Genomic DNA, 12,596 nt, shown 5'->3' on the forward strand with positions numbered 1-12,596 from the left:
ACGTCTTTGGACTATGGGAAGAAGCTGGAGTACCCGGAGAAAACCAACACTGACACGGGGAGAACATGCAAACTCCACACAGAAGGGCTCCCCCAACCCTCTTATTGTGAGGCGTCAATGTTAACCACTGTACCACCGTGCTGCCTACATACTACTATATACTATGTCAGATGAATTCATGTACTGTAAGTGGTAGTGATTTCATCAAAGGTCGTAATGCAGTTGTTCAGTTACAGCCTCAGTCTTGTATCTGTTAAAATTGGCTATAAGGTAGCACTTACGATCTACAATCTCATCACTATTCTTTAATAGAGACACAGGTGACAAAATTGAACTTTTGATTGCTTTGGTGTTTCAGTATGGACTGACAACTTTCAAGGATCCGGTAAAGCTTTTGAGTACAAAGACTCTGCTCGACACATGAACAGCTTTTTGAAATGTGTCTATCTGTATTAATGTGACTAAGCCATGGTCCAAAGTTAAGCATCCCAGTAAGCCAGACCGCTCTTGAAGTGAGGACAAAATTGATCTAAATCAAGCAGTGGCAGTTGGTGTCTACTTCTCTGGGCAAGGATATTGATGAAGGTAAGTGTTATTGACAAACCTAACTTGAAAACAAATCACTCAGTTCGTGGAAAATGCTGTTCCAATCAGCACAAGGTGAACTCCTTATTGTGGCTTCCTAGTCACGTTTATGTTAACAGTGCGATCCATGCTCCATGTTTCTAATAACCAATGAAAGTTTCTTTATGTCTGTGCCCTGATGGAAAAAAACTTTTATTCAACATAGGGCAAGGCTTAGTCCATGGAGGTTAAATCAGTCCAACAAAGTTTAAATGTTTTGCACACAGGCATCAGATTCACCGAAAGAAGCTCTCATATTGAGCTAAAGGCATGGATGACTTCGTATATGGCAAATCCATCCCGATGTATTTGTCTAGTCTATGACAAGGAAATAAATTGGAATGTCAACAAGTTGTAATGAATGCTTCCAGTGAGCCAACACTGGGACGTGCTGTGCAGAATCTCCAGCTCTGCCATACTTGGCAGTGAAACAGAGAAACACGTGGCTCAATTTTGATGTTTGATTAAGATCATATAGTGCTTTCCAAGGCTGAAACCTACTCTTTTCTTTCAGTTAAAAATGAAAAAAATGTACTGTTTACACACATCCCCCCACACTGTGAATCCACCGCATCAATTATATCCATTTATCAGTATGACAAGCACACAAAAAAACAGCCACAACACCCAGGGCCCGGAGTCATACATCTCTAGATAAGAATTCAGAGACTCTGTTTATATGACTCTTCCAATTTAAACCCATTTGATTTATGACACTCATGACACTTTGTTTTAGTGCTTCGCATATGACTGAGTGTGTATATTCATTAATGAATGATTGTGTGGAAGCGCGTGCATGCAGGAATTATAGCTCTTACCTGTCTATGATTGCACACATGTCTAGGCTGACATTCTCAAACGCTCCGATAGTGCCTTTTTCCACCTCGTGCAAATCAGCCGGTTGGTCGTCCACCAAGATCGCTTGCATGCAGCCCTGGAAGGAACGCTGGGAGGGTGGGAACAGCGTCTGGAGAAAATACCCTGAAACCAGCGAAAGAAAGAAAAGCAAAAAATAAAACTTTATTACAGATTCTTTTACTATTACAAAAGCAAGAGCGCTGGAGATCAGTCAACTGAATTCTGAACAGAATTTGAGAAGGAGCTGAAACAAAGGGATGCACAGCAGCTTTTGTTCAAAGAAAGAAGTGAAAGAGGTGAAAGGGTGTGGGAAGCTGACAATAAACAAGAAGAGATGGATTTCTTTTGATCTAGGCTTTAATACGCATCATGAAAAGACGACCTTCTGTAGAAGTAGACATCAGACTTAACAGCGGTATCATCCTTGACGAGGAACAACAGATTTGGCTCCTGGCTGGTTATTGTCACTTTTTAAAGCCATGAACCTTCATCAGTCCTCGTGTTTTAGAGCTTATCCACAAGGCCCATTAGCCTTAATACTAGTGCTAAGGCCGCAATACACCAGAGGACATATAGGTTTTACTATATACAGTACCTTTATGGGATACAAGAGTCAATGGCCCGTCCAGAGGTAGCACTGGGCCTTGACTGAAACGAGGACAAGGCTAGGACATAGCTGTGTGCATATGGTGTGTGTGCATGCGAAATCAGTTGCACAAATTGAAGCCCGTGGATATGTGATATGTGTGTATATTTTACATAAACAACTTTGTCTTCATGCACAGGTTTACAGTATATGTGTTCACGTGCATATCCAGAGGCGTTATAGAGTGTACGTGCACAGTCAGGTATAGGAGATGCGAGCCTGGAATTCAATCTTTGCCACAAGCACACAGGTCACTCATAAAACACTGCCGCTCAATGACATCTCCATCATTGTGATGTTATAAGCTGTCACACTCTCCAGCATGCCTATTAGCCTCAAGGCCAAAGCATCAAAAAGGCTTATTATAGAGGGCATATGCACTGTGAGTGTGTGTGTGTGTGCACCAACATAATTGTAGTTTATGTGGCTTGCTGATATGCCAGCAAATAAACCAGCAGAAAAGTAAAATGTGCGTGCCAGCCTGTGTGTGTGTGTGTGTGTGTGTGTGTGTGTGTGTGTTTGTGCTGGATTCATCCTTTTCTTCACATCTTCTGATTTTCATTTCCTCCCCCAAAAGTTTCTCCTGTCATCCTTGCCATCTGTCTCTTCTCTTGCCACACCTGTCTGCTGTCTTTCCAGAGGAGTGGGAGACAGACAGACAGTGAAAGGAGAGAGGGAGAGATGGAACGGGAGAGAGAAGATGGGAAACAGAGCAGACTGCAGCTGGCTGGCAGCACTTTGTGTGCTGCTGTGGATAGCATATGAATGCAAAGGAAATGCAGCCTTCCTGACAGTTTGGCACAACAAACGGTGCAACGCATGGAACGAGGGATGGGTGGATGAATGTATGTTGCCGGGCTGTGAAAGCCAACAGGGGGTGGGTGCTCTGTTTTCCTATCTACACCACTGACGGGTAGTTTTTCCAATTTAACTCTGCGAAAATGTACTACATTCTTTTTGGGTGTCATCTGTTTAGGGCTCACATATTGCTCATTTTGTATGGAGTGAGTTTTCAAGACACTGCAACTGAAAATGTTTCTAAATTTCTACTGAAACTGGTTATGTCTCATTTGATTTAAAAAAAGTTTCGGATTAAAGAAATTTTGATAGTGTCTAATAAAAAAACAAACAAGCATGTTATTCCTCACCTCTGCCTGAAATCAACCTTTTTAAAGTACCTTTAGGTAACCACTTAAAAGGATAGTTCACCCCTAAATCGAAATACATATATTCCCTCTTACCTGTAGTGCTATTTATCAGTCTAGATTGTTTTGGTTTGAGTGGCCAAGTGTTGGAGATATCAGCTGTAAACATGTCCGCCCTCTCTCAAATACACACGGTTACTCAAGATAGCTGATAAGACAACCGTTGATATGGTTGGTGGGTGTAGTTCGGTAGAAAGAAAATAGTTCCTACAAGAAACTGCTCACAACATGGTCTGTGGATTGCTTTTTGTAACCAGGTCATGATTTCTGGAAAGAGACATTGTTGAGTTGAGTTCTTCTTTTTTTTGGTGCTTTGAGCACCATGAGCCGAGTGCCATCTAGTTCCACTATGTTTCAGTTAAGGCAGAGAGATGGCAGACATCTCTACAATATCTCCAGCACTTGGCAACTCACACCAAAACAATCTGCACTGATAAACAGCACTACAGGTAAGAGGGAAAATCTGTATTTTTGATTTTAGGGTGAACTGTCCCTTTAACATCCTGTATCCTCTCAGAGACATTCGTGGCTGTACTGGGCAGCTCCCTTGCGTCACTTTGGTCCCATTTCCAACAAACACTTTCAGTATGGTACCTCTGGAACCAAAAGTAACCCTTCAGACATGGTACCTAGACCCTAGTGTTTCCAACCACAAATAGTACTCTGAAATGTGGGCGGGGTTGTTGTTACTCACTGCTCCGTGCAGCACTCACTGTATTTCCTCATAGATGGAAATCTGCACCTCATTTATCGTCCACAGAACGAGGCTGCATGCAGACATTTTCAGAACAAAATAGAACAGACCGCAGTGAGAGTCTCTCTCCATGGGATATTTAAAAATAGCAGGTTTGTGCATTTAGTCCTTCTCAGGCAAGCTCAGGGGTTTAGTGTTGCTGGAGCCCACAGGAACAACGCTCCACAGCTCTATTTTTTTCACTGAGTGAGGATTGGGATATATGCCATTCACATAACCCGGCCGAAATTAATATATATAAACGCTTGAACATCCACTTATTACTAAAAGTGTATGTCATATAAAAACTGAAGTAATCGTCAAGTTGTCACAGTGAAACTTAAGGTGTGTTGATTGATTCAGGTTGTCAACTCGTGCATTGAGTAACATTACAAGTCAATGCTCCACCTTAAATGTTGCCGGCAGTCGGCCCAGTGAATTAAAATTTTTTGCTGCTGCGAGAGGCAGCAAAACATCCTTTTATTTTATAGTTATAGTAATAGAACTCTACAGTAAAACTCAGCCCTGAGCAGAGTAACCGTCCTCGACTGACCAATCAACAGACTGCAGTTGTCACAGCTCCACCTTTTAGTACCAGATCTGTGTGCTAGGTACCCCAACAGAGGGGGGACCAAAAATGGGGACGTATGGAACGGTTCATTTGGTACCATCCACAACTTTTCACAGTGGAAACGGAAAAGCGCACTGAACTGAACCATATTGTACTGTTTGGTGGAAACGGGGCTTTTGATTATCACTGTAAATGCTGCATCACACTAATCTGCATAATCAATGAATATGAGCTGGCTAAATAATTTATGTTTTGGTAAAAGCATCATCTTTTTCCCATATTGTTGCTCTAAAGCCATGACCAGCAATGTATCAATGTATCAGCCAGATTGCTGTATTGCAGCTGCGGCGACAAACAGAGGAAGATACAGACACAGATTAACGAATCGGATACAAACAGAGACAAACACTTGGCAAACAAAGCATAGACGTGGTCATACATCTGTACATCCTCAAGCTATCACACACATCCGTAGCCTAAATCCAAGCTAAGAATGTCTGACCACATTTTATTTTTTCCCCCCTGAAAGCAACGATGCCATGTGGTTTTAATTTGTAGTATAAACAAAAGCTCTATCTCTTATAACCCCTCCAGATCTGGAACAGCAGCAATAATCCCCTGCAGTCTTGCTGGCACTCTATCACAGCCCCCCTGCTGTGCCCAAAGAGCCTCTCTTACAATACACACTGGAAGACCAGCACCAGCTCTCTGCTACCTGAACACCATCTGACTGTCGCGGCTGGCTCACAGGCTTCAGAGCACTTGTTTCCACATCCCAACACATTTCAGGGACGTATCTGCTTTCAGGAGAGGTAGGCTGGAAATCGGCCAAAAATGCTTAGACGTTGAAATAAACAAATATTCCGAGGCTGCAACTTCACAACATATTCAGAGGAGACGTTAAATGTTGGCAACAACAATATGTAGATTCTCAAATTCCCAAATTCACACCAGGAAAAATTGTGCTTATCAATTAACCACCTGCTGCTATTTCTCCCTGAGCAATTCCCCTTAACTGTTAAAACAAACAAACACTGCAACTCATACTCCACGCACCTTCACACGAGTGTCTCAAACACTACTGGACACAATTTGAGGACACTATATACCTGCTATATGCACAAGAATGAAGCACATACACAAAAGGGCAGGGTTTACACTCTGTGATAGTGTGGGCGTCAGAGTCGTATGTCTAATTCATCACAAGCTTTAAGATGAAGAGGAAGAGCAGACAGTATATAGAAGCTAGAAAAACATATACTGTGATTATTATTTCACACTACATGTGTTAGAGAGATTATTTTGAAATCTGTGAAAAATCTTATATACTGAAAGTAACTGAATAAACAAACTGGAGTGTCAGTAACACTTCATTTTTAAAGGTCAGAAAGGTTTCGCATCTTAACACGCTGTAGATTGCAACGGAAAAGCAAAGTTTAAGACTTACGAGACCTTCATATATTCATACGCAAATAAGAAATGTGAGAGAAAACATAATGCTTGCAAAATGATGACAAAAGGAGCAATGAGCAAAGAAATGCTGTGACACAGTTTGAAGCAGCACAGCAGAGTTATAAAATTGTTAAGGAAGTGGAGATTGCAAAACTAATAATGGAAACACAGAACGCTTACCCCCCTCCAGTTATCAAACACCAACTTGCTCCAGGGTGGAACATCCCATAATTGACTACTCTCTCATTAGTATATCCATTTGTCCCCTGTTCCTGCAGGGAGAAGAGCATAACTTTATGGCCTTGTGTATGTGTGTGTTTGTGTGAGTGTCCGTCTGTCTCCCCTCTTGAGAAATTCAATTTGTGGATGTCTCGTGTCAGTCACTTACTAATTTCTCTAAGCGCAGCGTCAGGAGTGAGAAACTACTCCCCGTAAAATAGGCTTTGGGTTCAGGAGGCTGCTTCTAAAAGCAGACGCTCGGAGGATAGAGGGGTGGAGATGAGAGGAGAGGAGCGGAGACGAGGGGAGGCAAAGGAAGGGGTCGACCCGGTTAAAGAGGATAAGAGGGATGAGAGGGAAGAGGAAAGGATGAGGGCCAAAAAACGGAGAAGAGGAGATAAACTGAGAAATTGAAGAGAACGGAAGAAAGGAGGGAGGGAGGCAAAGCAGAGAAAAGGAAAAACAGAGAACAGAATTAAGAAAGCAGGCATAGTTGAAGATAGGATGTCAGGGGCTCAGTCAGGGGCTCAGAGCCAAGCCTTTTCCTCCCTCTGACATCTAAAGTATAATATCCTGTAACTCTGTGACCTTGGGTTTAGGCTGTGCCACGTGAATTTTAATGCCACACAATCAGAAAAAGCAGGGCAATTATATTTAAGGCAACAGTCTTGACTGGTTACTTTAATGCCTCTGAACTTGAAGAAAACTGTTCTCAAGGAATACGCCACCTCATTGTATGAAGAACAAGACCTGGCATGGTGCAATGTTACTGTTTAAAGTAGAGCTTGTCTCAGGGATATTAACTGACACAAACATTGCACAATGCAAACTAAAAAGGTCGACCAAAATAAGGAAGCAAAATAAAGAAAGGAAAAGTATTGTCAGCATAACTTAGCCTCTAAACTCTTTGGGAATGGTACTTGAGCTGCGTAATGTCCCGTCTTCAAAATACATTAAACATAACCGCTTATGCAAATTAGGTGATTTATTAAGTTAATTAAAGCATTAATTTGCAAATATTTTTATGTCAGCATGCTTGTCTTTGCATCGAATTACAGCTCCATGGTATTAATATTAATGCTATCTAAAAGCATTAAGGAGCTCTGCTGTGTTTAAAAAATGAGTTTCCTTTAATTAGAAAGGAAAGATGGACTGCTGTACGGAGGGAACCTGTTGTTTAAGTGCTGGGTGACATTTCTGATGCAAAAACGTCCTGGCTCATAATGATCACTGGTAGGACAAACAAACAGTAGCTGGCTGGTCTTTATTTGTATTTTTGGAGCTTGGCAGTGAGAGAAGTCTAGCAGCCTCTGGCAAAGTGTTTTACATGTTTCACATTTAATGGAGACACAGTGTTTGGCCTGGAGGACACTAAAACTAATCATGAGCATGTGGTGATATTCTGTCCACTCTAAAAGAGAAGATCACCCACATGCACGCAAGCTCACTTTCCATTTGATTAAACTCAAACTGGTAATTAGTTAACATAATGCTGTCTTGTCAACGTTTGTTTGTGTGTGTAGGCGCACAGTGTTTGTTTAGATGCCTTGAAAGCAAAATTACCTGTTACCCAGGTGCACTGATCCTCTCTTACTTTAATCATACTATGCTTTAAGTATCACATGAAACACTGTGTCTTCGTGTGTGTGTAAGCATAATGTGTGCATGGCCCTGCATATGTGTGGCAGTCAAGCTTCAATATAATACTAATAAGTACTAATTCGGTTTAATGTAGCAATTGGACATGCCTAATAAACATTTAGCCGCAGTGGGAAAAAATATATAAAATGACGAATATGGAAAAGGACAGATAGTCAAACCCTCTTCCCTCTGACAGCCAGGCAAGGATTCTACAGTGGCTCATATTCCATAGTAGTGTATTTGCCATTGGACCCAGCTTACTAGCAGTTTTCACATCCATAATTCACATTATATGTAAGGCAAACACTATAATATGTCCACTACATGCATCACACTTAGATGAAGAGAGGACAAACTAAAACAAAACAGACATGGCAGCAGCCTAGGCATGTCACCATACCAGAAATTTAGTGTTATTACAAATGTCGGTGGAATTAAAACTTGTGATGTGCGACAATTCGCCGTAACCTAAGATGTAGCCTGATGTGCACCTCGCCAGGATTGTAACTACGCGTCGCAGTGACGCAGACCTCCGGTCTGTCACTGTATACTGACACCATTTACCTCAGGGGAAATGGAGGTATAGATAAGAAACTATAAATTGTGAAGACAATAAAGCCTCCATTAAAATAGCATTTTAAGTCTTGTGTGTGATTTATCCTTCAGGGATTTATACTTCGGGATTTATCCAGGTTTCATATGAGAAGAGGGAAAAATTGCAGGCCGCAAGGCTAATCAATACAATGTAAAATGCCATAGGCTTGTGCTAATAACGTTAGCATGTTGTATTTGTTTAAAAAACATGTTTAGTACAGGACAGTTGCTTTGTCGGTGAACCTTGTGAGTTGTTATGGAGCCAAGCTGTGTGCTGTTACCTTTGTCAAATGTTGCCGTTGTCCCTGGTTTTACAAGAGAAGAGGAAAAGGCTAATTTCTACAATGTAAAATGCCATAGACTTGTGCTAATAACTTTAGCATGTTGTATTTGTGGGGAAAATGTGTCCAGATAAAGACAAGTGTTTGTCTGTGAATGCTGCGAGTTATAGTGAAGCTGATTTGTGTACTTGTGTTTGAAATTGTCTCTATTAAGCCATGTTTAATGTGTGTTTAATGTGTGTTTTGAATCAACTAAACTTTACAGCACTTCACAGAAACCGGAGGTGTAATTGCAGAGTGACACAGACACACCACCACAGACGTAAAAATGCTCACAGGGGCATAGGCGACGTGCGTAGGCTACGTGCGTAGGGTCAAGGCACAACCATAAATCCCCTTTAACCCGACTGAAATTTTGTTTCGCATGAGACACCAACAGCCAACTCCCAGGTGGAAGTTCTGTGTTTGTTTGAACCATTCACCTGCGCTCCAGCCTGCCCTTTGTGGCTTTCTTGCTCTTTATACTTCAGTAGTTGTCAGAAGCGTCAAAAATGCAGTTGCCCGATGTGTCTCATACTGTCGCTACAGGGTGCCTCTGTGTGTGTTGACTGACTTCAGAGTTTTGGCATCGGGTTTGGGGTTAATTTGTATCCCTAACTTCAAAATGCAGCTGCTAGACTGTTAACTGTTCTGGCTCACTTGCATTAGTCACCAGTGAAATACAGAATTGATTTTAAAATCCCTAACCCCTAAATGGATTAGCTCCACAGTACATCACTGACTTGCTAATTCCATATTGTCCCGCTAGGTCACTCAGGTCATTATCACAAAAACTCCTCTCCCTCCCTCAGTCACGCCTCAAAAGCAAAGGTGACCGAGCTTTTTCTGTTGCTGCTCCCAGGCTCTGGAGTAGCCTCTCGTCCCACGTCAGGTCCTGTTCAGCCACTGGCAATTTTAAATCAAAGCCAAAGATGCAAAGATCTACTTTTTAATCATGTAAACTTGTGTTGAGGTGACTGGGAAGCACTTTGGCTCAACTCCTGCTGATTTTAAATATGTTATATGAGAAAAAAGTGACTGATTAATACCAAAGTACTGGTTCTTGTGACATCCCACAGCAGACATATTCTAATAGTCTAAATGGGTGTATTGAGAGCCGAGTTATTTTAATACAGTCAGCTTAAGTGGTAGTAGCAGTATTACTTTGTTTATGGAGTCTGGTTCAATCTGTGGTCACAAATCAGCAACTGTTGCCAATGAAAACACAGCAGACTGATGCCTTCAAGCCATGAGATTCGAAGCAGATGGCCACCTGGATGACTAAACCTACACACATGACTCTCAGCAATTATCTGAAGCCTCATCCTGTTTATAAAAGAACATGCATTGTTCATGATACTGAGGGCTTTCTGCTAATTGTGGCACTCTGACAGAGCAGTCACATAGAAAGTGCCGATGGAATATTGTTAGGGAGCTTTAGGACAGCTTAATGTGGTCGGCCTCTCTGACTCATCAAGCTGAACGATCAGAGAGAGTAATTAAGGGCAAGCCAAAGGCTAAACTACCTTTTGTACCCTCAGTATATTATTCGGTTACCTCTGTGCTGGGATGGAAATAAGCCCCGGAGCGAGATGAGGTGGAGTGTTTTAAATAAATGTTCGAGATTTTCTGTCTGGGTGGAAAAATAGGTGCGTCTCTGTATGTAAATGACACATGGAAGTTTCACAGCATGTGGTCAAAAACGCCCACACACTAACCCACATACACACAGATTCACATGGCGTCAGGCCTTCGTTCGTATGTGATAATGGGGAGGCAAGAAATTGAGTATCAGAAAATTAAAATCAGGTCATGAAATTGGAGGACTGATCAGTATGCTGTATAAATCTAAAGTTAAGAGCAAACTAAAATAATTCCTGGAGCTGAAAAACAACCTGCGACAGCACACACACCTTTTCACAAGAAAAAGAAATCTCAAGTCTGAACTAAGAATGAACTGGTTGAAATAGTTCCAAAAATGTCTCCCTGAAACTTCTCGCCTACTGTGTGAGGCGGTGGCCTAAATATCTCTTTGTACTCCTTGCCATAGTAATAATCAGCAGTTCTGTTGCCCCTGCAGCCTTCAAAGTTGTGTTTACCACCAGACTCCCTGCTCCCTCCGTATTCATTATGTCATGTAAAAACTAACGAGTAAAACCCCAGTCACAGCTGCTGCCAATTCAGCCCACACATTACCTCTGTCGGTGGAGGAATAAAAAACTTCTGAAAGAACATGGTTCTGTTTAATTGTGTGACTATACGTGTGTGTGCGCATGGAAAAAATGGGTGAAAGCCAGGTGCAATAAAACACAGAAATATAGTGCATACTGTACAGTGTATTGTGTGTTTCCATCTGTGTGTATATGAATGAGGAGCCTGTGTTTCCTCTGATGATGCTCAGGTACTGCCTCTGGGATTTTATGTCTCATTGTCACCCTTCCTCTCAGCCTCTCAGCTCCTTGGGATATATCTTTCACTTCTCTTTTACTCTCTCAAGCCTTGCACTCACTTATTAGCCTGCTATCTTTAAAATTTCTCTGCCAAAAACTTTGTCTCATTCCTTGTCTCTACTTTTTCTCGTCTTCCCCATCTTTTAGATGTCCTCTCCTCAGTTTCACTCATCCATCCTATCACTCTCTCTGTCTGTCTCCTCTGCCCTCTTCAAGGGGTAAAGACATTACAGAGATCCTCTCCTCTCAGCCACTATTGATTCCCAACTCAGTTACCAAAATCAATAAATCACCAATTGGATCAAAACAGAGACGAGAGGGTGAGAAGGAAGAGGAGAAGAGAGGAGAGAGAAATCAGAAAAGACAGACAAAGATGACAAAAAGCTGGCTTGAAAGAGAGATAAGCGATAATGAAAGATTAAGTGTTAATATTGAACGATTCTGCAACACACCGGATTAAAGAATCCAAGAAAACCCTTTGAAAAAGCAAGCGTTAAAAAAAGAACGTAGCAGGTTTTTGGATGCTTCCTGAGTGAAATGTAATTAGCATATCAAGGCCTCACAAGCTTAGATTTCATAAATAAAAAGTACAGAGTCATCATGGGCTTAAGGGGGATTCACTCAACAGCGGCGAGGAGTAAATTAAGATGGACAACAGAATAAAAGAATCCGGATGTGTGTGCGCGAGGTGCTCTGATCCTTATTGACTGGCCTGGGGAAATGGTTTTGCTTGATGGAGGAGATTGTGCTCTGATAGAGAGAGGGACGGAGGCCTGATGGAGCTATCAGAGCACGGACTATCTCTCTCAGTTACTGTAATTTCATACAGGTGCCTACACAGCCAACACACACACAGTCACATGTGCGCACTTAGATACGAACCGTCTTCCAACAGACGAACAGCAGTGTCTGGCATCATTAACCTGGCGTCTTCCTAATTCAGACAGATTGTGGCTGCTGCATGTGTGTGTGTATGTTAGTGTGTATTCCCCTCTGTATGGTTGTGTAGTGTCTGCGCTCTTGCTAAGTGAGCAACTTCCTGAACTCTGGCCACTGGGATATAGATTTCAAGCCAGATAAATGATTTGTAGACATATTAAACCTGCAAACACACAGACGGATAAGACTTCTGTTGGTACAGTTTCACTGAGTGCTGTTTCACAGTCGGCTAACACCAACAAAAAATTGATTCAAACTAACGAAAATAAAGTACTCTAAAGTAAAGACAGAGTAATTAACATGTATTTTAATAGGCGTTAGTTTACGAATTTTATGAATTTACT

General features: G+C 41.8%; 1 protein-coding gene across 1 annotated transcript in view; it reads right to left on the reverse strand.

Moving 5' to 3' along the window:
• The window catches only part of cntnap2a (contactin associated protein 2a), a 462,042-nt gene that overhangs the window by 174,867 nt on the left and 274,579 nt on the right, over positions 1-12,596 (reverse strand). Inside the window, exon 11 of the mRNA XM_049564641.1 lies at positions 1,443-1,605. Coding sequence (XP_049420598.1) covers positions 1,443-1,605 — 163 coding nt within the window. The remainder of the gene's footprint in view (positions 1-1,442; positions 1,606-12,596) is intronic.

The sequence above is a fragment of the Epinephelus fuscoguttatus genome, linkage group LG21 (assembly GCF_011397635.1).
Source record: "Epinephelus fuscoguttatus linkage group LG21, E.fuscoguttatus.final_Chr_v1".
Taxonomy (NCBI): Eukaryota; Metazoa; Chordata; class Actinopteri; order Perciformes; family Serranidae; genus Epinephelus; species Epinephelus fuscoguttatus.